Source organism: Homalodisca vitripennis, chromosome 2, assembly GCF_021130785.1.
Source record: "Homalodisca vitripennis isolate AUS2020 chromosome 2, UT_GWSS_2.1, whole genome shotgun sequence".
Taxonomy (NCBI): domain Eukaryota; kingdom Metazoa; phylum Arthropoda; class Insecta; order Hemiptera; family Cicadellidae; genus Homalodisca; species Homalodisca vitripennis.
In genome coordinates this window covers 102,401,631-102,428,455 of record NC_060208.1, presented here as the reverse complement: position 1 = coordinate 102,428,455, position 26,825 = coordinate 102,401,631, and the positions used below count along the sequence as shown (strand labels likewise).

Below are 26,825 nucleotides of genomic sequence, written 5' to 3'. Positions count from 1 at the left end.
TGTGGCAGCCTACAATGCGATTTGTTTGTTGAGTTAGGTTTTGTATACTAATGTTTAAATAATAAAAGTTCACCTGGTCTGTAAGGAAGGATACTGTACAACTAGGAGTGCACTGAAATCAGACCTTATCTCTGACTTTTAATATTGATTCCACTTTATGTTTTCTTATTTTTATAGTCTGAATAATCTACATTTGTTAATACGTAGCATGTTCAAACCTCATAAATTTTTACTTAGTTTGTTTACAAATTCTGTTATTTTATCGTTACCTTAATGGTTAACCATAAGACTAATGTGACAATATTTGCTACCGCTTAGCCAAATCCCATGGAATGACATGCACCATCGTCGAACTCAGTGTTCTTAACATATAAACGAAGATTCATTAAAAGCTTCAATTGTATAAGTCAATTCGTTTTCGTGATCCCGTAAGGACAGATAGAAAAATAGACAGACAGAGATGAAGGTTTTCCAGCGTCATGAGTGATAGACTTTGCTAACGCTCAGCCAACTAAATTTTCAGATGCATCATAATCGCAATCAAATCTGGCACATGGGTACATTCAATTTTGTTATTAAAATACTTTACAATTCATTTACATGTTAATAATATATTTTCTAAAAACGTTATGACTGTTTTACATTGATTAAAAATAATGTATTATGATTTAAAAAATTTTAAAATATTATTAGTATTATTATACCGAATTTAATTAAAGCCACACCGGTATGAATATAAAATACGTCTTGTGTCTAAAACGACAGCTTTTTAATTAAAAATGTAGTAGTATTAGATACATTTTCATGGTGTAGATCTATTGAATGTAAAGATTGTTATATACAACGTCCATTATGGCAGAAAGATTTTGCTAAAACGTTTTAATTTTCTTAGTAGTTCAAATATTGATATGTAAAATCTTGGAGGGGTTCAAGAAATAAAAATGGTCAGATTTATTGAACTGTTTATCCTATGCGAACACTATTTTCTTTTTTACCGAGCTATTTATTTTAATAAAGTACATGAGGGAGCCATCTGAATTTTTACGGTAAAATAGGCACTCTCTTTTTCTTATCATTATACACAATATTCAAAATTAAAACAATTAGGCAAGATCCAAATCATAAAACATTGAACAAATTGCAGAGAACAGGTCCCTGTGACAATACGACTCAACGGAATCAAGTCGACAAGAATAGTTGATCGATTCTATTTTGAGTTGGACGATTGGCTACAGGGGTGATGGCGGGAGGATGGTAGAAGGTCCGCAACAATAATTCCCACCCAAACACACACACACACACACACACACACACACACACACACACACACACACACACACACACACACACACACACACACACACACACAGTCCTGCCCAACGACTATTGTGAAGACACGTCCAACAACTTTACACCGGAGAGGTATTTTAGTCCTAGTACTGACCGGTCAGTTCGGCTTTGATGTTCTTGTTCTCCTCTCCTTGTGTTCATTAATTTGTCCGACATGATTTATAGCTGTTCTGCGACCATTTAATTGTCGGTTGTTGTTTTTAACTAGTTTGTTGTTCTTTTTAGTTTAACCAAACACGCCTTTTCGGTGTTCATAATTCATATTTAACATCATTATTTCTTAAAAATAGTAAAAAATAGGTCTCATTAAGAGCTGTAAATAATATATAATAAAAATATTTAAAACATTTAAAACGTTAAGGAGAAATACTTATGAAGTTTAAAGTAAAGACTTTAGATAAATAATTAGTCAAGTTGGTTGTGTATTGACGTGACACAATGGAAATGGCAATATAATTTAGGGAGTAAGTTTTTTTTTCATTTTAAAAGAGATACTTTCAAATATACGAATAAGTTTGTCAATAATATGATTCAATATATTCAATTTATTTTTTAACCATGTACGTATAAAGTTTAGGTCTAATGTAAACGGCAACTCCTTACTTTATAATTATATTTGACTATTAATAATTTTATCCTTTGGGTCGGTTGATTCTATATTACGTTAAACCACAACGAGCATGGTTACTTATTACTACTATTATTACAGGTTACCACTATCGTTTTTTTGGTGGAAGAGATGTAAGTCCCCAGATAATGTTGGAGAGATATTCTTATTCAACCCCTTCACGGTTTCGCAATATTACGTCTATAGCGATTGTGTAAAGTGTGCTACTGACGTAATATTACGCATAGTTTATATTATTATTCTTTTATTTTGTTGTCTGGCGTAATATTGCGCAAGAACCAATCATATGACAACCACGCGCGCGCATAGTTCTGGTGTTTTCTACTATATGTCACCGCTTCCTTGGTCCTCTGTCATGAGTGTTTGCATCTTAGTGAGTTCACTGTAGTCGCACAGTGCAGACAGCTATCGCGTGTTTCTGCTTTGTGTCACCCGTTCTGGAGTATTTTAACATTTTTCTAGCTTTTATTGCACCATGAAAATACCCGATGTACAACTAGACGTTTGACTTCGTTTGCGTGATGATGACACGAACATGGATAATAAAATACATCTTGGTGAACAATATGAGATAAAAAATTGAAAAAGACAAGAAGTATAACTTTTTATATCTCAACTCTATAAACCTGTATCTGTAAAGAGCAGCAGACATTTAGCAAAACATTATAGTTCCAGGAACAAAAAGAAAACCATTAATGGTTTAACTTCACTCATCTGATAAAAGAAGACCAATTTTTTACTTTATTGGTTTTTACTGACGCAAAGTTTTGGAGAATGAACACTGATAAAACGTTGAAATATTTTTTATTCTTTAGAAAGTATTAACTGTTCCTTCACCAACAAGGTAATTGAAAATCTATGTTGGCAAGTGGTTTCGGTCACCATACTTTATTTATATTTTTAAATCGCTATTTCATATTTTTAAGAGACTCTTCAAACAACGCAGACCATTTTTAGTCATTTAATAGGATAAACATGTTTTAAAAGCTCTCTTACTTTTTCAAGCTATTTTTTTTTTTTTTTTTTTTTTTTTTTGTTAGAAACCATTATAAAAACTCAATTGTGTTAATAAATAAAAGGCTTTTTGGGAATCATATTTGTAAATTAGATAAATAAGAAAATCGTATAAAACCTTACTTTTACTACGGTGTTGACTGGACTTTCCTAAAAGGACTAATTCGTTATATAGTTGTTTTGAGAATTCTGAAAATACTTATCCTGTACCAGTTTGTCAAGCATGTATTCAAGATCTTTCACTTATAGTTAATCAATATTTTAAATGGCTGGAAGTACTTAAAGGTACACCAAAATAATAATTCTAATCAGACCTACTATGTAAAAACTAATACGCAAGCACACAAAAAAACGACTGAGTAATTTTACAAACGAAGTAAATTGTAAAAGTAAATATTCAAAAAAGATACTTTCTTATAAATTAAACTAATTAAAAATATAGTGTGATGTGAGCTAAAATAAAAACAAAATTATAATTACAATGGGACTCGTGGAACACAATATGTTCTGTGACGTCAGTAGCCGATCGACCTCAACAATAGGAAACGTGTGACGCAGGGCTGTGTCGGAATGTGGGAGCTGGTGTCACGTGCGGCGAGTGTGACACAGTGAAGTCTGTTTTGAAAATAAGGTTGTCGCGGCTCAGTGGGTGATATATGCGGGAATAAGTCTCCGCCCAACGCGCGCCTCGAGCTCTGCACTGTTGTGAGTCTGTAGTCTGGATTTGGCTGAGAAGCTAATAAAACAAGTTGACATTTTCCTTGAACAGTATTTTTCCTTGGAACTCGGAAACTCAGATTCAGCAACTGATTAAAAAGATCAGATTGGTTAGTTAGAATTCTAAATAACAGTGTAGAACCTAATGAGTTTTACATTAATAATAGAAATTCACGAAAATTTGTAATTTCACTTATATATTTTTCTTCGTAAACTTAAATTAGAAAATATGCATTAAACAAAAAATATAATTCTAAACGCTCAAATCATTCTTGAAAGTTTTTATATGAAATTTTGGGAATAGATGAGAGATGACATTTTGGTTAGTAAGTAATTACTTAAAAACTCAAAGAAAATATGTTGTTATTATAATACTGTATTAGTCGCCTCTGAAAACTATTTTTGTAAGTATTTTATACGTCTTAAAATTTAAATCAAAATCAAATTAAAACACATAAAACTTATTTTTCTCATAAAATATTCAAGCTATAATACATAGAATATAAAGAAGAGCATTATTTCCCCACGAAGACTGTATGTCTATGTGTGAGGAAATGAGTTCTAAATACAAAGTTGTTTAGTTCCGAGAAGAAATTTTTTATTTTGAAGGAAGAATGAGAATGGGAGATTTATTCGACCTGGATCCTTCGTATATTATAGTACTCTGGTTTTTTGTAATATTTAGTGAAAAATAACTAACATCGTAGGAATTTGGAGTGCCCCTCTGAAATTCTACAAAATGGTCAGTTGTTTTGATAGATAACGTTTATACTGTATAACTTTACAATTTATTTTACATAAATACACTTAAAACCGTGAATTTTCTTTTGGCAGCTTGACGGTAGTGACGGACTTCAAAATCCCCAGCCCGATTTCGAACAAATAAGATGATAGTGCTAGAGTAACGAACGGAGACCTCAAAAAAGAATCTGGCGACGTCAAAGACGTTCAAAAAATAACAATGAATAATAAGCTAGATGACAGACGCCATTACGAAGGTAGTGGCACCGCGCCACGGCGGCTACCGGAGCACGAGGTACTTCTGCTCTCTGTGGGAGGAAACTGAGACTAATTTGCGTGTTAAACACAGTATCTACTGACTCGGCTTATTCACTTAGATTTAAAGTTTTTAAAATTACCTCAACTTACCTTAAAACAATTTTATACTTTTAGTACTGTGTTTTAAAATATATGGTATTCGTGTTAGGGCCCTAGTCAAAGCTCGCACGATACCACGTTGCATGCCTGTATGAAATAAATTTAGTTGTTCTTCAGTGTTGATACTACATCAGTACCTCATTATTTGTTATATCATATTCAATTTCAACGAAGCTTTTACTTCTATTGAAGGTCCTGCCAGGAACAGATTATTAGGATGTTGCCAATAAACAAGTATAAATCTCGCAGGTACTTGGCTTCCCGATCACACCTGTGTTTTGTTATCAACTAAACACTAGTGAGAAAAAAGCAGTTAAATGGGAAATAGTTGTAAAGGTTAGCGTTCTCATCCGGTAAGTGAGATATTTAACTCAGATCCCGCCCAACAACAACTAATTTCTGTATCAATTATTCAATCAGAATGTATAACAACGGTTTCTTCTTGGTAAGCCTACCAATAATTACACTTTTTGCAATTTCACAAATGTTTACGTTTATGTTTACAGATAGTCCCTTATAGATTTGAACTAGTTTATACTTGCGTTTGAAATACATACCCCACAATAAATATTCGTCATTGTCAACATTGGGCTAAAAAATTAATAAATATAACTAATTAATGAAACGTATGGTATCTACATGTGTGTTACACACAGAAAGTAAATAACTGTACTTATGGTATTTACCGGGAATTATAACAATGTACAGTTGGGTATACTTGTTCTATTAGTTGTTCTATTATGGGAAGAATCAGTGTATAACTAGGTCCTAGCATGGTCCTAAATGTGGAATAAAAATGTTGAGAATATCAGATGGTGGCACATGATCCCTATAGCAGCTGTCAATTTGATCGAAATTCAAGTTTCAAACATGTGACATATCCAATTGGATACTTAAAATTTAAATAAATAAACTCTTTATCGACGGTTCTATGTACAGATTGAAAAAAATATAGTAGACAACTATTGATCTAGACTATCGAAGATTTAAACAAATCAAAAGATCTGTTGTTGAAAATTTATAAAAAATCTTTGTGTTATGCAGGAAATGAAAATCCATAACAATTTGCACGGTAACGATTTGCTTAAAATTTAATAAAACCACTGATCGATTCGCTATCGATGGTTAAATTTCGATATTGAAATTTCACTAGTCTGTATTCACAAGACCTTTAAAACAGTAACACATTGAGTGAGAGCGACAAGGAATTGAGCTAACTTGGCAACAGTTCTGTATGTCTGTCCGTCTGCCTGTCTGTCTGTCCGACTGTCTGTTGAACCTTGTTTTTGCCAGCTCTCACCTCTTGTCGTCTGCAGACTTAAAATACGACGGCGAGTCCCGTTTAGCTCTAAATAATAATATATGTCATCTAATTATAGAGAGAACCACTTAAAAGTACTACTCTCTATTTGTTATAGTTTGTATTGTTGTGTTGGTGCAACACATTTTGTTTTAAGTAAACCCTCAGCCGTGGGATAATATAATGTGTCTAGTTTCATGGATCAAGCTAAATCATTCTCAAGCTAAATACACTTTTTGCAACCAGTAAAAATGAAATGAAATTCTTATTAATCAGTTCATGTAGATACACAGTCAGCCCATTACTCTAGTATGATGAGTTACGAATTCATATTGTAGCTTGAGTACAAGCTACAATATGAGTATTGAGCTTGCACAGTAAGTAGTGTTTTATAAAAGTATTCAGGCAGTTAACAATATAAGATGAAACATCGACACGCTATGATACGAGTATAACCTCAACTTACCATAAATAACAACAGGGATTGCCATTCGTTCCTTAGAATGTTCATGTGACATTCCAAACTCAAAATGCATTGATCGAGCTATCATAATGTTAAACTATAATATACTGTATATCTACCTACAGCATACGATGTGCGCTGCGACTAGAACCATGTACCGACTTCAGAACATATGAGTTCTGGCTACAACTCAATTTTCTTTTGCTCAAAAAAATCATCTACTAAGGCGCATTGGCAAATGATAAAAATATGTCTTTGTCAATTTAGATGAAATTCCAGGCTCAAAAACGATCAAAACATGTACTCTGCCTCCATATCCATCCCTTTTACTGTAAATAGGATTAGCTACTAAACTGGATTAGCGTATGATAAAATTAATATAATTTTTATTGTAGTCTCTGCATCCAAAAAGAAACCATGTCAGTTGTGCTGAAATCTGTTATTACATTGAGATTCCACCCTAGTTGTATTACAGTTGTTTCAGTGGCATATGTAAATTTCGGCAACAATGAAAACAATATATTTCCCACTTTATAATATGAAATTTGACCCAGTAAAACTGATAAGCCAAAAAACAAACTACACGTTACCATGGAAACATAGAGTTTGGTTTCCGGACTTGTGTACTCTTAAATAACATAAAGGGTTTCTTATAAAAAGTACTAAATTATTAATTTACTCTAATTTTGAGAATATTTTATGTTGAATGATTTCAACTGTATTCTAGCTTGTTGTCTTAAAAAGTGTACAATAGTACACAATAGGAAGATAAAAAACCCATAACATTTGTATTAAATTTTTAAAGTCAGCTTTTAATATGAGGAACTCTAAATCAGGATAATTTTACAACAAAGGATTAAACATTTCAGTAAGCAACCAGAATTAATTCGAGAAGAACTTCAAAGCTGAAGCAGCCTGATTCATTTGGCAGAAACCGTCCGAACTCGAAGACAAGTACAAAAACAGACACCGTAAAGGTTTAGATAATTATGTACAAGGTGGGAGTACGCTTCACTACGGCTTCAGAATCGGAGGTTGCTTTCAAAATTTCAAATCTACAGCTATTTCATTCTTGAGATGTCTTGAAGACAGATTGAAAGGCATAAACTTATACAGAAAAGAAAAGTTTACATCTCTGGTGCAGACAAAGAAGAAATTGTGTCAGCGTACTGAGTGACAGGCGTCAATGACGCTCAGCCAAATTCCATGGTTAGACTTGGACCATTAAAGTACTCATTCCTGTCTATGTTGAAAGTTTCATTCAAAATTTAAAGTCTACAGATGAAATCTTTCTCAAGGTATGAAAGATGATACATTCACATTTTTGTTCATTAAACATCACGTGTTCATCATAGCAGAGTTCAAATAATAAAGTTTCCGGTGATTTAAGTGATGCTACGACGCAAGAGTAAGCTGAAATCAAATCTTGCCACAGACTAACATTGGATTTTTACCCTATCATTGTTTCTTTTTACTCCATGAATAAAAATGTCGATGTTAAAATCTCAAATAACTGTATTCACTTTGTTTACTAATTATTTATTCTGCCATAATGTTTTTTCGTTGCCATAATGGTAGCCCATAAGTTAATATATTCTCTAACACTCAGCCAAATCCCACGGGGTGACATGCACCATCATCTAAATTAGAATTGGCTATAGAGAAGGAAGCTTTATGCAAACTTTCAAGTCCATATAGGCCAGTTAGTTTTGGAGATATCGTGCGGGTAGACAGACAGAAATGAAACTTTTCCACCCTCTCGAGTGATGGACTTCACTAAAACTCAACCAATAACTATACTTTATTAATAAATATAGCCCTGAAAGGATAATAATTATTACCTTAATTTATTTAATAAGAGCGCGTTTTTATATACGAATTTTGGTTTAAACTACAATCCGAATCAGAGGAATTCAAAGAGCAATTAGACAAGGACACAGACTGATGGGAGTAAACATTACATTGCAAAAAGGATCATAAAATTCAAGATAAAACATTTTTATTTGGTTAAATCTATTTACAAACTTCTCGAAATTTTCATTTTCATTAACCAAACATCCTTTATCATTAATGTAGGATGAGTTTACGGGTTTGGCTCCTCCCATTGTGAAATCCTAGATATGTCATTGGTTTTATTTTTTTAATCATTCGTCATTTCTACGCTTTTGAGTTAAAAGTAAAAATTATTTCATAGAAACTTTCTAAGACGTTGCCAAATGTAATCATTACACTTTACTTAAAGTAAATACGGTAATGCATGTTTAGATGTTCTTTAAGAATAGCTCATGAAAGTATTATTCCTAGCAAAGAAATATTGCGGAGGAAGTGATTATTTACATTTGCCCGTTGAACGCGACAAGTAAACATAACAGCACGCTTTGCCAAGTGCAAATGGGGTGGAATATGGCTCGCGAACTGACCAGAGGTTGATGGACAGGCTGACCCTGTCAGGGGTTAAAAGGGTGAGTGAGGGAAATATTGAGATTGGCAAACCTGCTCTGTGACGTCACTTCCTATTTAGAATAAACAGTGGGCTGTTTATTTGTTTTAGTTATTAATAGTGGTGTACTCGCCTTAGAATTGAAACCATTAAACAGTTTTCCCATTTGGCCAATGTGGTTAACTGCAAATGTCTTGTAATTTTAAAGTAACGTTTTCCATTTTCAAAGAAACTATTGCAGAGAGCGTTTTTATGCTACTATTATTATATGTTATGTGGGCAACATTTATAGGATATAATACAGGATTCAAGGTTTTAAATACAATACAAAATCATTTGAAATGAATATGCCATGCTTTCTTCATGGTTTTCTAAAGGGCTTTTTAAAGGAAATTAACTTGTAAGAATTCAATCTTTAGTAGTTTTAACTGATTACAAATACACGTGATCCACGTGAAATGACAGAGTTTTGATAATATTTGAATTCAATCCCTAACGTTATGAGTATTGATTACTATAAAATAAATTTATAATTATATATATATATATATATATAATTATAAATTTATTTTATAGTAATTATTATATCGAATTCCATATAATTTAAAAGAAAAACATATTTTTTATATTAACAAAATAAATATATTCTTAAACTTTGGGCCAATAATAGAATTGAATTTTTTACAGATAGTAAACCCTTTAAATATAAATAATTTATTAAGTGATGATCAAGCGATAATCTGCAGAAAAGCGCAAATCCCGCCAATAGTAGTGCCTAAGCTACATCACGCTGTGGATGTGTCTCGTTGAGACTTCTAGTGTTCTGTCTTTACTGTAGTCATGGATCCTCCCGATCAGATGGGTGAACTCGGGTCAGTTTCGAAAATATTGAGGCAGACCATTGAATTTAAAGAATAATTTGCACTAAAAAGTTATTATCCGTAGCTTTTAAGACATTTGACCTGAATTTGTATGTAGATTTACACTTTAATTTATTACTTATTATGGAAAGAGGTTTTTTATAACATTATAATTATTATGGATATGACAAACACGTAAGCTCATTTTGGCTTTCTCTAAAGCAACAGTTTTTGGAATCTACTGTTGATAACGTTGTATCAAAGTTTAAGCTTTTTCAATTGTTAAGAATGACTTGAATAAACCCTGAAAGTTTATCTAGGTTAAATATACACTCAACATTATTTGTTTGATCATCTAATTCGTAGAAAGAAATGCGGAGGGCCACAATTGGCTTTTTAAATATAGATGCTAATGTGCTATAAAGCAACACTCTTGCTCTATAAAATGTCCTCCCTTTGAGACTACAGTCGCCAAAAATCGATATGTGAATAGCGATACTCCTTCGGAATTTCTAACTTTTAGCTCAGTTCGTTTAGTAGTTATCGTGTGGATCCGGAGATAATAAAACTCGTCCTTTACATTGTCAAGAAAGTTTGCACTATTTCTTTATACTGTGTTTTTTGTCAAATAAACTATCACATTAGCAAAAAACAGAACAGACTTTATTGAAAATTCAATGGAAACATTTTCTTTACATGCTTGCCTTCAAAATAGTCACAGTCACAAAAACTGCTTTTGAGTCCTCAACGCAGTTGACCTAAGTTGAAATGAGATTTCATATAATTTGCTAGAAGAGTATTAAAAACGTACTTATTATGTGTGAAATACGCATAACTCATGAACGATTCGTTTTTCCTACAGCCTACCTTATTCATTCTAGTACGGCTGGGTAAATATTGCTAGTCTTTGTTTTGTCAATATAGTACGAGTATGTATAAATCCGTTATTTATGTCTGTTCAGCATTTCATGTTCAGAAAAATCAGTTCAATCGTTATTGCATGAACAAGAGGTTAAAAAATGCCGACAATTTTGGCCAACTGTAGGGAGAGGCTTTTTTAGCTCAACCAAAATGTTTTGTTGATTCACATGTAACAAAAATATTTCAGGAAGTGTCTTAAAAATTCATAACATAACCCATTTTTTTTTATTGTTAAGTTATTCATGAATTCAAAAGCGTGATTTCACTTATTGAAGGTTGTAACAAAATATGATCCATCATTTGTTTGTAATGAAGTATTATAAACGGATATAGAATTATGTTTCCTTTTAAACTCAGAATTTAAAAAATTGGCTAAATAATGAACAAAAGTGACAAATGTTGAGTTTTGAGAAACTAAAAATAGAAACTTAAATGTTCATCATTGTGACATAATTCGATCGTAAAGTTTTACCCATAAAATAGAAAGGGACCAGAACATGATACCACAAATACTAGTACTGTAGTTTAAGTGTTTACATACGAATTTAATGATCAGCAATATCGAATGCCTAAATAAGGTAAAAACAAAAACCGAAGATAAAACAATCAGCTATACAATAGCTTTAAAGCTTAGCCTGGAACTAAACTAACATGTCTTGTTGATATTTGGCAACGGCTATAAATATTTTTGACACGAGTGTTGTAATTGATATTGGTCTGAAGAATCTAATCAAATCTATAACTATATTTAGAAACGGAATATCTTTATGAAAACTACAATTTAATCGAAATAAATCCTTGGGTTTCTGAATTATTTCAAAAGAAACTTAAATAGGAAGAACAAGATATTGCCATGTTGTTTAAGAAAAGTTTATAATCATTCAAAATTATTGTTCACTAAGTTTTGTTTTAATTAGTTGAGTTGTTTTCATTGTTCCATAAACTGTTAATCTTAAACAAAAGAAATTAATTAGAATTCAGCATACGAGTATATGATTATTTGAAAATGGACAAGAACAATTAACTATACGTAAAGGATTAAATTTGAGTATTCAGTTTTGAATAAATACAGTTTTATTATTTACTGGTAGTTACTAAACCGGATAATTTTGTAACTGCCGTTTATCTAAAATTGGGATAGAATATGTTAAAGATAACGAAAGAGCAATATACTTTATTTTTCAGAATTGGAGTTTCTTACAAAATATGTGTCTGTACTTTACAGGGAGTTCTGTGATTAACAAGAAAACTTTAAATAAGCTGTCTCTTTGCAGAGTATTTGTCTAAACTTATGTGTTTTCCTAGCATTGTTTTATCTCATTGTCAAACATATTGACAATATTCCTTTCCCTCGTGAGAAGTCCATTACAAGAGATTCAGACGTGACGAGGAAGATATTTATTTTATACAAATAATAATTACTATTGTATCAACATCAATATTTGTATTCATGTTTTTAAGTACAATCACTGAATTTAATACGATATATTTAAAACTAATAAACCATTCCAGTGCTTTTAGAAACCAAATAATGTTGTTCTGACAGCAGAGAAGCAACAAGTATTCTTGACTTCTACATTAAATTATCCTATGCTCGTTCTCAAATCGAATTGCGGTGAAGCCTCTCTCTCTCTCTCCCACCCCTATTCTGCCCCGAATCAATACTTGCAAAAAGTATCTATTTTGCAAAACATTCGTATGTATTTCGCTATAAACATATAAATATTGTATTTAAAATAAAGTAATTTTGTAATATTATACGATTCACAAAATTATTTAAATACACAGGAATTAAAGAGGAACTAAACATTTCTTTTCCTTTTCACTTAATAAGCTAAATTATTATACTCTAAAATTCATTTTAACCTAACCATAAAAAACTTGAAAATTAGAGTTGTTTTATAACTCATAGCAAAACATTTGTAAAGCACTTGAATTTTTAATATTCTATTATTTATAGTTGAAATTTAATTCAAACTAGGAGTAAATTAAACTAAATCATTTTGAAAAATAAACAAAACCTTGGATACTAGTAATCTGGAGCTCTCATCTTTCATAAATATATGATTTATTTGTATTAATATTTTACAGCACACCTGAATTCATGTTTATTCAGCAAATTTACAGTAACACAGGATCTCCTCGTTACTACCATCGTAGATATATCTTTGTACAGAGCTAACAAATTGTTTTTACGCCAGATGAGTACTCACCACAACGACAGCCTCCTTGGAAGACGCCCGTTGTTAGGAAGCTGCTCCATCAGCTGATCCTCATCCTCCGCAAAGGACACGCCATTAAGGACACATAACTGTCTCGATTCAGGGCACATTTCTTTTCTCACTGAGGATTCTACTGGCCCTTATTTTATAACCAGTCTTTGATACGCCATTCTTCGCCACGGAAGTATTGCTTTAATTAGGTCTCATCTGAGTAATAATTTTTTATAAGATATTACGCGCTAATGTTTATTCAAGGAATCGAAAATAAGATTGAATTTTATAATATAATATTTATATTACTACTTACATTCGATAGTAAACCCAATATTTTTCATTAGAAAACGTTTGTTTCCTTTTTTTTAATGATTCTAATAAGATTGTTTAAATATTAAAGTATTAGTATTATAGGTTAGGCTTATATAAAATTAAAACTTAACAAAACGATATTAGGTCAATAATTTTGTTCTTTTATTTTAATACATGCATATTTTTTTAATGGACAGCACCAAGACTTCCCTGCTGCTAAAACTCTTTTTAGCTGTATGTTTACGAAACTACCCATCATATTCAATTATCATATAAAATGAAATCATTTTTATATAGTGTTGGAGTTAAATTAAAACACACAACACGTAATACACTTTCAGATGACATTATTAGTTTTAACATCACACTAGGAACGGCACTGAAAATGTCACATGCTTTGTTGAACAATAAACACTTCATAAGAAGATGACAATGTAATAACGGACTGGATTTTGGAAAAAAAAATTAGAGGTCCCAAACAATCCATGCGGACACCAAAACATTGAGCCTACCTCGTGTAAAGGTTGTACATGTGGGCGAAAAATGCGAAGATGTCTGGAATTTCAAACATTTTGACAGGAACTGGATTAGGGGCGTTACCACTGCCCAGGGTCGACATCACTCATGTCTTCGCGAGGTTTAGGGAGGAACTACCTTCGCAACCCTGGAGTTTGCAGCCGCTGGTAAATTCTTCCAGGAATTCGAACCATTTTTGTTAAAAGTTCACTTGGTATCTCAATTCTAACACTGTTTACGTAAATTTAAAAAAGTAACTTTTCTATTGAAAGTTTAAAAGTAGTTTCAGATTATTTTCACTCACGAACTAAATTTAAAACTAATAAAATTTGAAGGAATCTCAGTAATTCGGATCAAGATTTGTTACCTTCTATATGTGATCGAGTAAAATTAAAATGTAATTATACGAAAATTATCAGAAAAAGATTTGACCCTAAATTGGATGGTTTATAATAGTAATTCAGACATACCTTATCAAACAAAAATGTCGGAGTGATCTATATCGCACTTTCGGTTACCTTCAGACAGTGAACAGCAAAATACAACTTGAGGATATCGTAAATGGTAAAATCCAATATAGGATTTGTTGTAGGCATAAATTGTAATTAAGAATTATACTTGTACATGAATATTTTTTTATGAAAATGTTGACAAGTAATATTTTTGTTTTATTATTTTTAATTGGGAATAGAATACAGTTTCGTAAACAATTCTCTGTCATAACTAGGGTTTTTGTTTTTATGCTGTTTATTTAACTCATAAATTATCAACCCCTATTAGACATGTTTAGTTTATTCACTGATATCCTAACATCTTACTATAGAAACATCTTACTGGTTCAAAACGTTTTTCAGACATTTCTTTATAAATCGTCTTATTTTAAGAACCACAAACTAAAATAAATTCTTTTTGGAGAACTATTCAATTTCCCCATGCTTAAATAGAGTATTTTACTGATATGTCACGACTTTTTATGTGACTGAAACATATAAACACTTAAAAATGTGTCTAAGCTTTAAGTTATTGAAGAAAGTAAAATTTCAGGCGGATATAATGACATTTTTAAATAAATGTCCTTGACATAAATAAAGATTCAATGACAATCATTATATTATTATAACAACTTGGCCACTATCACAGAATCGTCGCCAAATACCGCGAGCTACTTCCAGATAAAACAAATAGGATCGTTTGAACTTATTTATATTCATTTGTTCATATTTAATCTTTAATGAAACTGGCAATTCTTCAATTATTAAAATAAGGCCCAAAGTTTATTGTAAGAAGAAACAGTAATCGACTACAAATAATGAGATTGATGGAAATATAAATTTACAGTATCGAACAGATTTTGAGGTTAAAATGTAAAAAAACCTCCTAACTGAATCCAAAAAAACACACAATTTAAGATCTGGGTACCGTACTTATTTTGCTACTAAAATTTTCAACCAACTTCGAAAATTATCTTATTAAACTTTAAAATTTAAAGTATAATTTGTATTTTACAAGAAAAAATTGTAGATCATACCTAATATATAAATTATACATAAAATAAACAAACATACAACCTGTTTTCTTTATACAGATTACATTCTTTCATTATCCCTGAAAATGTCTTATTTTCTAAAAAGGAGAGGCCTATTTTTTAGACTTTCGTCCTCATGGTGGTCTGTGCGAGAATCTTATCAAACAGAATAAGTGGCTGTCGGGTGACGGAACAATGCAAGATTGGTGGTACTGATAAAAAGTGAAACTGTCATATACAGGGTATTAACATCTGGTATCTCTAACTCATAACTCCTACGCCAAAACCCGCTCGGCCTTCGTCTCTACCAACAAAAATATTTAAAATTGTTAGTTGATAATTTCAAATAGCTTCCTTTTAACACAAATATATTTGTTGAAAGTTGTAGCAAGATTTAATATTGAAGTATTTTAATAAGAGAGAATGTTCTTAAAAAACAATTTTTAAGGATGTTTGTTACGTTAAAATCCATATATAACACCTAGAGACTTAAGTAAAATACCGGATTATCTGAAAATCGGAATGTGGCGTGGACGTGATTACATTGTTTTTACTCATATAAACATCATTACATCATTTGTAACAGGCACATACTAGAAATTAGCTTGTTAATCGATTGTGCCTTTAATTCATTACAGTTTATCCCCTAAAAATAATGTATTACAAAAATAAACATTTTCATAAAATTTATAACATTTTCACCACTTATAGTCTTTTAGAAACTTAATAAAGTTGAAAAAATAATTCTCACTAAAACTTAGTTTTAAAATGCACAGGGTTAAATCTTACTTTTGCGTAAAGTAAAAATAGAACTGTGGCGGTCATACGATAATATATTTCGAATTAAATGTGGCTCGTTTAACATACACAAGTAACATTTAAACTTTTAACACATACATTGAGACTTAAATTCCTCTTTGTGTTTGAACATACTTAATTTACATGCAACCGTTTACAATTTCTATTAAAAGTAATTAAATCTGAGAAATGTTTAAAATTGGACGCATTCCATTACAAATTAAAATATATACATTTGAGAGACGTATTTGAAACATGATTGAGTATCCAATTTAAATTTTGCAGATAACTCTAGAAGCCGTTATTTGTTGATTTTATATTTCTATCTATGGATATATAAACCCAAAACTAATATTTAAATCCACTTCGCAAATTTTATCAACGGTTCAACAAATATACTTAAATTTACATTCAAAATCTCGGTAAATTCCTCACATTTAACTGTAGATTTCATGGTTTTCAGAATCAGAATTATTTTAATTAAGCCAAAATTATCAAGCGAATCGGTAGAAATTATTCTTAAACACATAAAAAAATGATTTGTTGAAACAAACATAAAAATAAACTGACAAACTAAGAACCTTCGTAAGCGTTTTATTGTAAATAGATATGTATGAATAAATGTTACGTAGCTCACACCGAGGCACCCCATCACTCGTCTCCATGAAACCGAAAACGCAATCGTAGCTCTTATGGGCTTTACGTCACGTAACCCATTGGGCTTGCTCAAAAACTGCCCAAAGACGAGGCGGAGAGCTCACGAGGCCATCCCAGAGACCGTGGTACTGGCACTGGCAAAATGCTATTTCAGGATCGAGGTACTAGTAGACTGTCTGTTAAAATAACAATTAGAATCCGACTGAGTTACTGAAGTTACTAAAATCCTCGAGGCATAGAATAACTTACTATATGTATTCGAATATAACACTATTATTATTCTACGCTTCAATACTTCCAAAACGTTTGGCGTGAAATCTTCTCATATCTACTTACTACTGAGTAACTAACAATTAAGTTCAAGTCTAAACCACTCAATAGTTTCCTGCAAGGGACACGTGTTAGTGAGTCGTTCACTCAGCACTTCACACATTTCCAGCAAGGTAATTAACGAAGACAGAAGACGGATTATGAAATGGAGCGAGGCACATCACAACCGCCAGACTGCTAAATAACAGCTGACATCTGTGCTAGCGCTCCTCGCAGCTGGAGTTTTGGCGGGAGATGCGACATGAATCAACTCATACTGTCCGTTCCTAGGAAATAAATCTACTCTGATACATGGCTCGTACCAGACTTGAATACCCGGAACAGTGACGTATACAGGAGTTGACTTTGCAGGGGACGGAGGCAGGCGCATTATCTCATTACCTGAGCGTTAGCGAAGTCACTTGAGGGGCTACAAAACTATCGTTCTTGCCTGTCTGTCCACGCGATATATCGAAAAAGAACTAACATAAAGACTTCAACGTTGCATAAAATTTAACATTTCATATAAGCGACATCCAGTTTGACGATGGTGCACGTTACTTCATGGGATTGGCTGAGCGTCATAGAAGCTTATCACTCAGTTGGCTAGCATAAACTCTCTTTTGTCTGCCCAGGCATGTAAAGTATCTTTCCTATGCCACTGTCTGTCTGTCCGCAGGGCATTTCGAAAATGATTAAGCCAGACTTGTAATTTTACATGTAACCTCAATGTAGCCTGTTTGTTATGCGGCAAGTGGTCTTGCGTGCCTTGTACTTTATAGAGGGAAGAAGGTCAATATATTTTTGTAATGTAATGTTTTTAGTGCATGTTGCTGTGTTCTTAAATTACATATAATTACACGATGTGTTTTATGTTTTCCTTTTTAATGTCACCTTGCTTTATTTACAACATAACAGTAAATCGAAAAGCTGAAAAGGGCCAAATTTACGTTACCTAGTCCTATAAATAAAAGTATATGAAAGGTGATTCTCTTTTTATTTGTTATTGAGATATAGTTTTTTTTATTTTAATATGAAAATATGCAATATGTTACAGACAAAGTTCATATTAAAAGTAAAAAAACGTTCCATACGCTGCACGCAAGTTATGTTACTTCAACTTTTAACTTACCAAAAGGTGTTTTAATACTAAATTATTACTTTTTGAAGATATTATAAAAGTATAGAATATTCTACATGAACATTTGTTGTGTAATTAAAAGAAATGTTATTGTATATTGCACACAGATTTTATATCATTCTATTTTAAAAGCGCATTTTACCGAAACTTTTATTTTTCCGTTTATATACATTTTTAATTCTAACAGTTACTACTCGCAGGTGCTCGAGTTATTGAATTCTGTTGCCACTACAAGAGTGATAGATCACAGATGTTTCACTGGAACAACTCACAGCACGATCTGGTGACGAGACCTAGTAACTACCTTTTGAGGGATATAGGGCACCAGCAGCAAATTCTGTTTATTGGTCCTAGCCGTCAGTATTAGAGAGAAGTTTGATTTCGATAGTCTTTAGTGTCCTCAGTCTTCGACTTTACAAAGGAATATACCTTGCATCCATATGGAGATGGTGTGGCAGACATATTGAGTGAAAACCAGGTATACATGGCTATTTTTAAATACCCCTATCGTGATAAATCTTTTATTCTGAGTTACATTCCATTTAAATCATCTACAAACGAACTCAGTTTTGATAAATTAAATTTTAAATGTTAGATATGTTTATTATTATCCAATATAGGATGTTCAATATGTTTCTGTAATATATTTATAATATTGTTTTCTTTCGTTAGTCACTAGATAGTATACAACAACAACGTATAAGTGGCAACGGATTGTATGCAATATCGTTTCATAGACAGCTTATTCGTGTAAGTGCGCTCAGAAAAACCTGTGAGCTTTCATTTCCTTGACGTGTATGTGACACAGGACAGTTTATAACGTTATTCCATCAACAAAGACCTTTTGTTTCAGTATCAAACAAATCTCAAAGTTATAATTGAAAACCATACCAAATAAAAGGCACTTGTAGAGAGTTAAAAGTGCCTTATAACTATCGACAAACAAATATCCAATTCGTAAGAAACTCGCCAATTAAACAGATAATTTGTAGCTCGCATTAGGTACCGATGTTGTCATGTTTGATACATGTTGTAAGTTTTACACACTGACCCCAACGCGATAAATGTGTAATTAACACAAATTGTTGATCGTAAACGCAGCAATGAACCGCAGATCGGTGGAATGGACCAACAGACGTAATCAGCCGTAGATAACATACACAAAGGATACCACAAACAGAAGATAACCTCTAGTAGCCGGGTCGCCGGGGGCCGGGGTCGCAGCATTACGCAAGCATTAGCGACAGGCTGGGCGGTGCTCTTATCTCACTGATAACCCGGCAAAAGTGTCAACAGATAGTTTCGCTGTTACCGGCCTTTATGTCCAGATTTCTGGCTGATCTCTACAAACCAGTTTCATAGTTTAAAATATGTGTCTACTTCCAATTACTAGATGGGAATCTTTAACTGCTTACGAAATTCTATGAAGCAAAATATAAGATATTAGTAACGTTAAGAACGAAAATCCTCTCAACGTTGCAAATACAAAAATAGAAAATTAATAAAAGACACGAAAATGATCAGAGAAAACTCAAACGAAAATGATTGACAGTCGATTATTCACCATGGTCGATAACTTTAATTTGTGTTTTTGTTTTGCCCACAGTTATGCCTCTAGTATAACAGGCATCCTAATACAACACCTACAAGGGCAAATTGAATTAATTGTAATTCCCACAGATTATTTTACTTATTTTACCTTTTATTTATACCTCAATCGTTTCTATGAAATCTGATGTCAGAGTAACAACTCCTGTGTACTTTTAAAAAAAAAGTCTCGAGAAAACTTATTATTGCTGTTAAAAATAATTAAATACCTTATAATTTCGTTATCTGTTCCCCAAAGACTGACATTTTTTCTATGCTATTTTAACTATTAAAGTACACATACAAATATATCAAAAAGATATTTCTTATTTTTTTGAATTGGATTAGAAAGTGTTTTTAGGTTTTTAACTGTTATCGAACATAGTTCATATCAGACTGACACCCATGCCTCTGACCACCAGTTGAGGGCATGGCTGCCGGAGTTGATCAGCTGAAGACGAAGAACGAGAAACATGCCTCGAGCTTTTGTTGTCTTATCTCGCAACAGAATAAAATTGCAGATATTCTATAACAAATTCTGACTTCTTAGAAAATTTTTAATTTTTGATGAGAGGTAACGAAATCTAACCAAGGAATTGAAATGTATTCGTTTATAGGGTATTCTGTGTAATACATATTTTAACGCCACTCTGAAATATTACAGTACATAGGGCGGAGATCCATAATATCCGGTTTTACGATATCAAATCAAAATTAAAGATAACTTCACATTTTTAAAATAAATTTATTCCATTACTTTGTTTATAATATTATAGAATGTGATGTTATTTCATATTATAATCTATCAATCTCTGTATTCAACGAAATTTGCAATACGTCAAACAAGACAAGCCAGGCCAGCTTGTCAGCTTTAATTATTATATAATTACTTACATATTTTCAATCCATTTTACATTTTCCACGATTATAATTCAACAGTTCTTTATATTTACATTACGCTCTAATTTCAGAAAAAGACATGTTTCTATTGAGAAGGTTTCTTTAGGATTATAATTACAATTAATAGTTTATATTCCGTTGCTATTTTATTGATGCAATGCTTAAAGAACCTTACTGTTCTTAAATAATTTTAAGTAATGAGCAACACAAACTATGATAAACCTTAAATACATTTACTTGCTTTTGCTGATTTTCGTAAATTGTACCATTTTAAAAATCTACTACATGTTTTCAAACGATTTTTTGTTATTCGAAAACGTATACTTTTTATAATTGAGAGTTCTAACTTAGAACTTTGATTTTTAAACAAACCAGTAAATAATAATTTGAGAAATTAAAATTAAACTGAAAGCTTCGAAACTGGTAATGACGTAAAATACGCAAAATTCGACGGTAAAAATAAGAGATGGATTCCAAAAAGTTTGGATGGAAACAAATTTGTTTACTGGAAACCATCCGAACATGTCAACGATTACAAAATGAAGAAATTGGTAGAATAGCCTCCCTGTTTATTATAAATGAGTGTATACTCTGTGATTGTGCAGTTTTCTCATTAAATAATGTTTGTCAGAAGATACAAGTTAGAACGATCGTTCGTTGTACATGATCTAAAATAGTTAGTTACTTAAGAGCTAATAGCTCATCACACCTTAATTTTAGTCGATATTTATTGTTTTAGTTATTATATTAATTAATAATGACCAATACACTATAACAAGTATAATAGTGACCATATGTAAAATACAATTACAAACAGACGTTCTATAACACAAATATTTTATTAGTATACGGACGTACATTTTTAAACATTTGCAAAATTAACAAATTTATAAAAACACATTCTAAGATATATACGAAGACAATATCTTAGAACTTTCTTAAACCTTTCTCTCAGTGTAGCACGTGATAAGTATAATGAAATTATCCATAACTATTGACAGCCTTTATTCGTGGTTTGTAATAATACAGATCTACGAGTATCTTAGACGCCGCCGTGTCATTCGTTGAAACAGACGTTCAAGTTAACAGATTGACTTTCGTTACGTTCTGTCTCGTCATTCGATACTGTGATGTACCGCTTTATTTGTATACAGACAAGATAAAGTTCGATGATGGTGCACGTCCCATGAATTTGGGCTGAGCGTTAGCAAAGATATTACTCAGGGTGATAAATCTCAGGAACGAGTTGAGCCATGGGCCAAGTAACTTCATTCCTACATAAACAACGTCGTGTGTGATTATGGGACGAGTGATCCATAGGATTTGGCTGAACGTTAACCTTAGTTTAACTATCCGCAGATATCTCGAGAACATTTCATCTGTAATCTTTAAATTTGCAATGATAACTTGTAAAATCATGATTTTATTAATTTAAAAACTAATTTCGTTAGAGAATAACTACAAATCCAATGTTATTTCTCTACAAATATTTGAGAAATGTTTCTTTAGTTCAAATGTGGCTATCCGTTTAAAATTAATATGGATAGGAAAAATACAAATCTGACAAATGTTTCTCATGATAGAATAGTTGCATAGATCAATTGACATTTTTCTTACATGGTTGGAAAACTCGTGCTAATTAAGTCTAAATATATACTAAATATTTTATCCTAACCTCAGTAACTAGTAGAGGGCAACACGCACACATATATATTGTACAGTTTATACGACAGAAGAAAAAAATATGTCTGTAACTATTTTTGTGCGACTCATAATCTTCCAAAGTAGGTAAATAAAATGAAATGAAAAATGTCTTTATTAGAGGCGAAGTTAGGACTATAAAGTCCTCTATACCACTTAACCTCGAAAGGTATATAACCAATGTGCAGTATCGCAAACTAAATCTCATTCAGAAAAATATTTGATAACGGATAATTTAAACATTTGGACGAATACTTATTGATGTAATGTCTGCCTTGATCATATAACCTTCAGAAATTGGCCCAATGCTACACCTGTTCCCCTCATGTGTCTAGGCACCAGGAAGCTCGCAGGACATTTGTTTCACTCTACTGCTTGAACATATCTCGGAAACGTGATGTTAAGATATAACGTGGTCTAGACGATTTATACGACGTGACGTGCACCGGGCCAGGTAAGTATCTGTTCTCCTGTAGAACTATGGGAAGTTGGGTGACTACTAAGGAAATAGCACCATCTTTTTAATTATCACTGTTCTACTCTATTTGAATTCTCCTTACCGATTGTGGACGTAATTGCATTAATAAAATAATCTGTTTTGTAAACTTCTTACGTAATAACAGTTTCTATTTTCACCAGTAATGTGTACATAATGAGGATTAAAAATATTAAAATCCAGATACTCAGAAGAGTTGTAAAATCTAATACACATATTTTTATTTGGTTAGAAATAATTGAGATTCCGATCGAGGCTAAGCGAACTGTACAACTTTGCAGCTTTAGAGAACTACTAATTTGTAAACTAACATTCCACATTACAACGAAAGCTTGAGTTTTTAAAAATAAGAAAGGTATGTGGTGTTATGTTGGACATTGAAATAATTAAACTATTGTAAATTATAATATAGAGGCGCATACATTTTAACTAATATATGCTGAACTGTGTAATATCATTTTACTATGATAAAACTCAAGGAAACTAAACTGTATAAATTAAAGTAGTTAGTTAAGCAAACATACTTTTAATGATTAGTTCAATCGATTTGTAAGTTTTTTTTAAAGGTAAAAACGGGTAGGCAACTGTGAAATAGCCTGTGGTTAGTTATTTATATACAGACCACAAGCTGGAAGTATTTTAAATGTCTATAGTTAGACGATTTTACTTTACAGAATCTCAGTTTAATTCATACTTTTATCAATTCTTCATTGAGTTTTACCTTCCTTTTACTGTGTTCACGACTCTGTGGTGACGATGAGAGGAAGTTAAAACCACACATTTACGTTATGTATTTTCCTAACTTCCTTGTATTGTACGTGTTGTTAAATATAGACTAACAGAGCTGTGGTTTAGCACCAATGTGCAGTATCGCAAGTATCACATTCGGAAAAATATTTGATAACGGATAAAATATTTGGACGAATACTCTTTGATTTAATGTCTACCTGTTAATGTTTCCACCTTCGCAACCTACGCGACCCATGGCTAATTGTTAATGTAACTAATTGTGTAACTGAACTAATTGTTAATGTTTGTTACTTCCATTAACTAAGGAACTGCGTAAAAATTGGAAAACAGATGATCTGTTCAGTGTCCAGGAGTGTGTGCTTGTGGAATGCGGTTTACCGTGCTGATAGCCACGTATCAGAGACTGCTGTATGTACTCTTACTACATTATCACGCAGAAGCGGTGCGACACTAACACACATGGACCAGGTGTTCAACACTGTTGAAGATGCCGCAAGACTGTTATGGCTTACAAAATACAGTTAGTACACTGCGGGACACCCATATAAATTTTGATAGAACGAATAAATGACTACCAGAGATACGAGTGATGCGACCAGTGTGCAAAGAGGAAAATTTGTAAATCAAATGGAATCAGAAATTGTGCTTCCCGGTAGCTATCTTAACATCCATTTCCTTTCTATCAGTTACTGCCTTTAACAACTTTCACGTTAGATTCAAGAACACTGTAATAAAAGCCAAATAAACACAAATGAGCATATTAGCCAAAACACACAAACACTTTTACACTATCAAATTTTAGGAATCGCATTTACGAAGAAAAATTTCGAGAAAATTACGAAATGCCCGTTTTTTCATTAAAGAATCGTATGTCCTGTTCATAAGTCTACATTAATTTAAATGTGGTAGTACTACAACAATATAGCCTCATGATAGCTGTTGTTTTTACATCGATTCTAACAAATAATTTACAGTATATTAATTATATTTTTGTGACTTCTAATCATTAAAAAAGTGGAGCAGAAAAATATTCTTCTATTTTTATTTCTAGTTTAGAGCCTAATGAAAGAAACAGCGACGAAAAGTACAACGGGTTATCTCATACTGTTTATAAAATGAGTAACTTTAGGACTAAGCTCAAACAAACGCTGATATATGCGGGATACTAAAAGGTTACTAAAGAGTTTGTACTTTAAACATATTTAGAATCCAGGCTTGTACAGAGCGTTGAGGTTTCGTGGTAGCTTCCATGTTTAGCTTCGTTAAGCAAACATATTATCTGTGGTGTAATTAAATGATAAAATCATGATATTGACAAGGTTTTATTAAATTTCTCAGGTTCTTTGCGTAAGTAAAAAAACATGGATAATGTGTTTCAAGCAAGTGTTCAACCTTAAAGGTGTTTGGAAGGAAAATTGAAATAATGCTTAGTACAATACTATTTTAAAATAATCTTTATCTTTAGACGATATACAATATCTGAATAATTACTAAACATAATGTATTTTCTGATATTATGAAACTTTTACTTTATATTGACTTTTCATGTAATGGCAAAACCTGTTTCTTTAAACTGTTTAGATTTTTATAAAGGAACTAATATAATCTAGTTATACAACCCATTTTACTAAATGATTCACTAACTAAATTATTAACAGTTGATTTAGTTTCAGCGGAAATTTACAATTTCTAAAATTCCTGCTATAGTCGCTGGAGTTTACCTGTTTTGATCTTATTGTATATTTAATCCAGGTGGTTTTGTTTTGGATTTATCAGTTTGTATAAATACATTAAAGGAATACATTTTTTTCTTTTTCAATTAAAGCAGTGAATAATAGCCTACTGAGAAAATTAACACATAATTTTAGTACCTATATATTTGTTTTTATTTTTGGGTTTTCTTAAATGTGCTTGTTTAAATTGTCAAAGTTTTTGAGGGACGGAACTCATTAAAGGGTCAATGAACTTTTTACCTATAAAAGCTGCAATCTTTTTGTAGTTTTCTTAGACTAATTTCCAATTCCAAATATACATACGGCAAAATATTTTGAAATACACAAAACACATAAAACACTGTGACAACACTGCGCCTAATGTCGACCGAGGGAAGTGATCACAGAACACAGCACTGACTGAGGTCTATTGCGCGCTCACGAAAATAGCGATAAAATTAGCAGTTGTGAACAGTCGACGTTGTGCTCTGCCCGACTCGCACTGGGATTGTCAGCTGATTCTCGCGCCAAAGCCATCTGGATCTCGCCCGATCAGCTGTTTACCGCCTCAACTTCTACCGGTTCCGGTTCACGATCCATTGTTCCTCCACAGTCCGCCGAACTGTAAACAAAAAGTCAACACTCTTGTTCTGTAAACTGCACAGTTACGCTTATCGGCCGGGCAGTAATTTCATACGAATCCGGCGCCGTTTCTATTAATAAAACTGTGGAGTGTAAAAGATTAGACCTGTCGGACTTTGGGCACATTTAGATAACTGATCACGTATTTGACTTAAAATTGATATTTGATTAATGGTATTTCAATGTGCACTAGTGTTTGAAGCACACTGATGTTTGCCCGACCTTGATAAAACATCAAAGCACTTTTGGTGACTGTCCGGTTGATTGTAACATTCCCACGCTCTTCCACCACAACAACTACAATTTAATATGATGGCTCAACTATAAATGTTTTACTGAAAACAGTTTCTTATATGTAAGTATTCACAGTTTAGGATTACCTATATTTTATTTGTCTCATGACAATGATTGCGTTTTATTCAAATCATATAAATTGTCCTTTGTCACATTTAAGACGTTTGTAATAACAGCGAATGGTCTATATGCTCCAGATGAATTCTTGTGTTAAAACATCGGTACTAATTTTAAAGTTTTATATCGAACACGTATTGACATTATGTGGACACAGAAACTAACAGAAACGTTCTTAGACCATCTAAAGACTTTTATAACGCTTGTAAGACAACTCCTAATTATCTAATTATAAAATTTGTTACATTTTCTTCCTTTGTATTCTTGTGGATAATTTTTCCCGTTTCTATCCAAAAACCTA

The 26,825-nt window shown here is 32.2% G+C and overlaps 1 protein-coding gene across 10 annotated transcripts in view; it reads right to left on the bottom strand.

The window, feature by feature from the left end:
• Positions 1 to 26,825, bottom strand: part of LOC124354481 (G protein-activated inward rectifier potassium channel 3-like) — a 164,242-nt gene that overhangs the window by 61,057 nt on the left and 76,360 nt on the right. Inside the window, exons 1-2 of one of the 10 annotated variants that reach the window (XM_046804965.1) lie at positions 25,733 to 26,145; positions 13,065 to 13,280 (exon numbers count right to left, since the gene is read on the bottom strand). The exons of 3 other annotated variants lie outside the window; for them this stretch is intronic. In XM_046804965.1, coding sequence (XP_046660921.1) covers positions 13,065 to 13,183 — 119 coding nt within the window. In that variant the 5' untranslated portion in view covers positions 13,184 to 13,280; positions 25,733 to 26,145. Of the gene's footprint in view, positions 1 to 13,064; positions 13,281 to 13,891; positions 26,146 to 26,825 lie in introns of those variants that run through there. 6 more of the 10 variants (XM_046804967.1, XM_046804970.1, XM_046804971.1 and 3 more) reach the window with 6 other exon arrangements.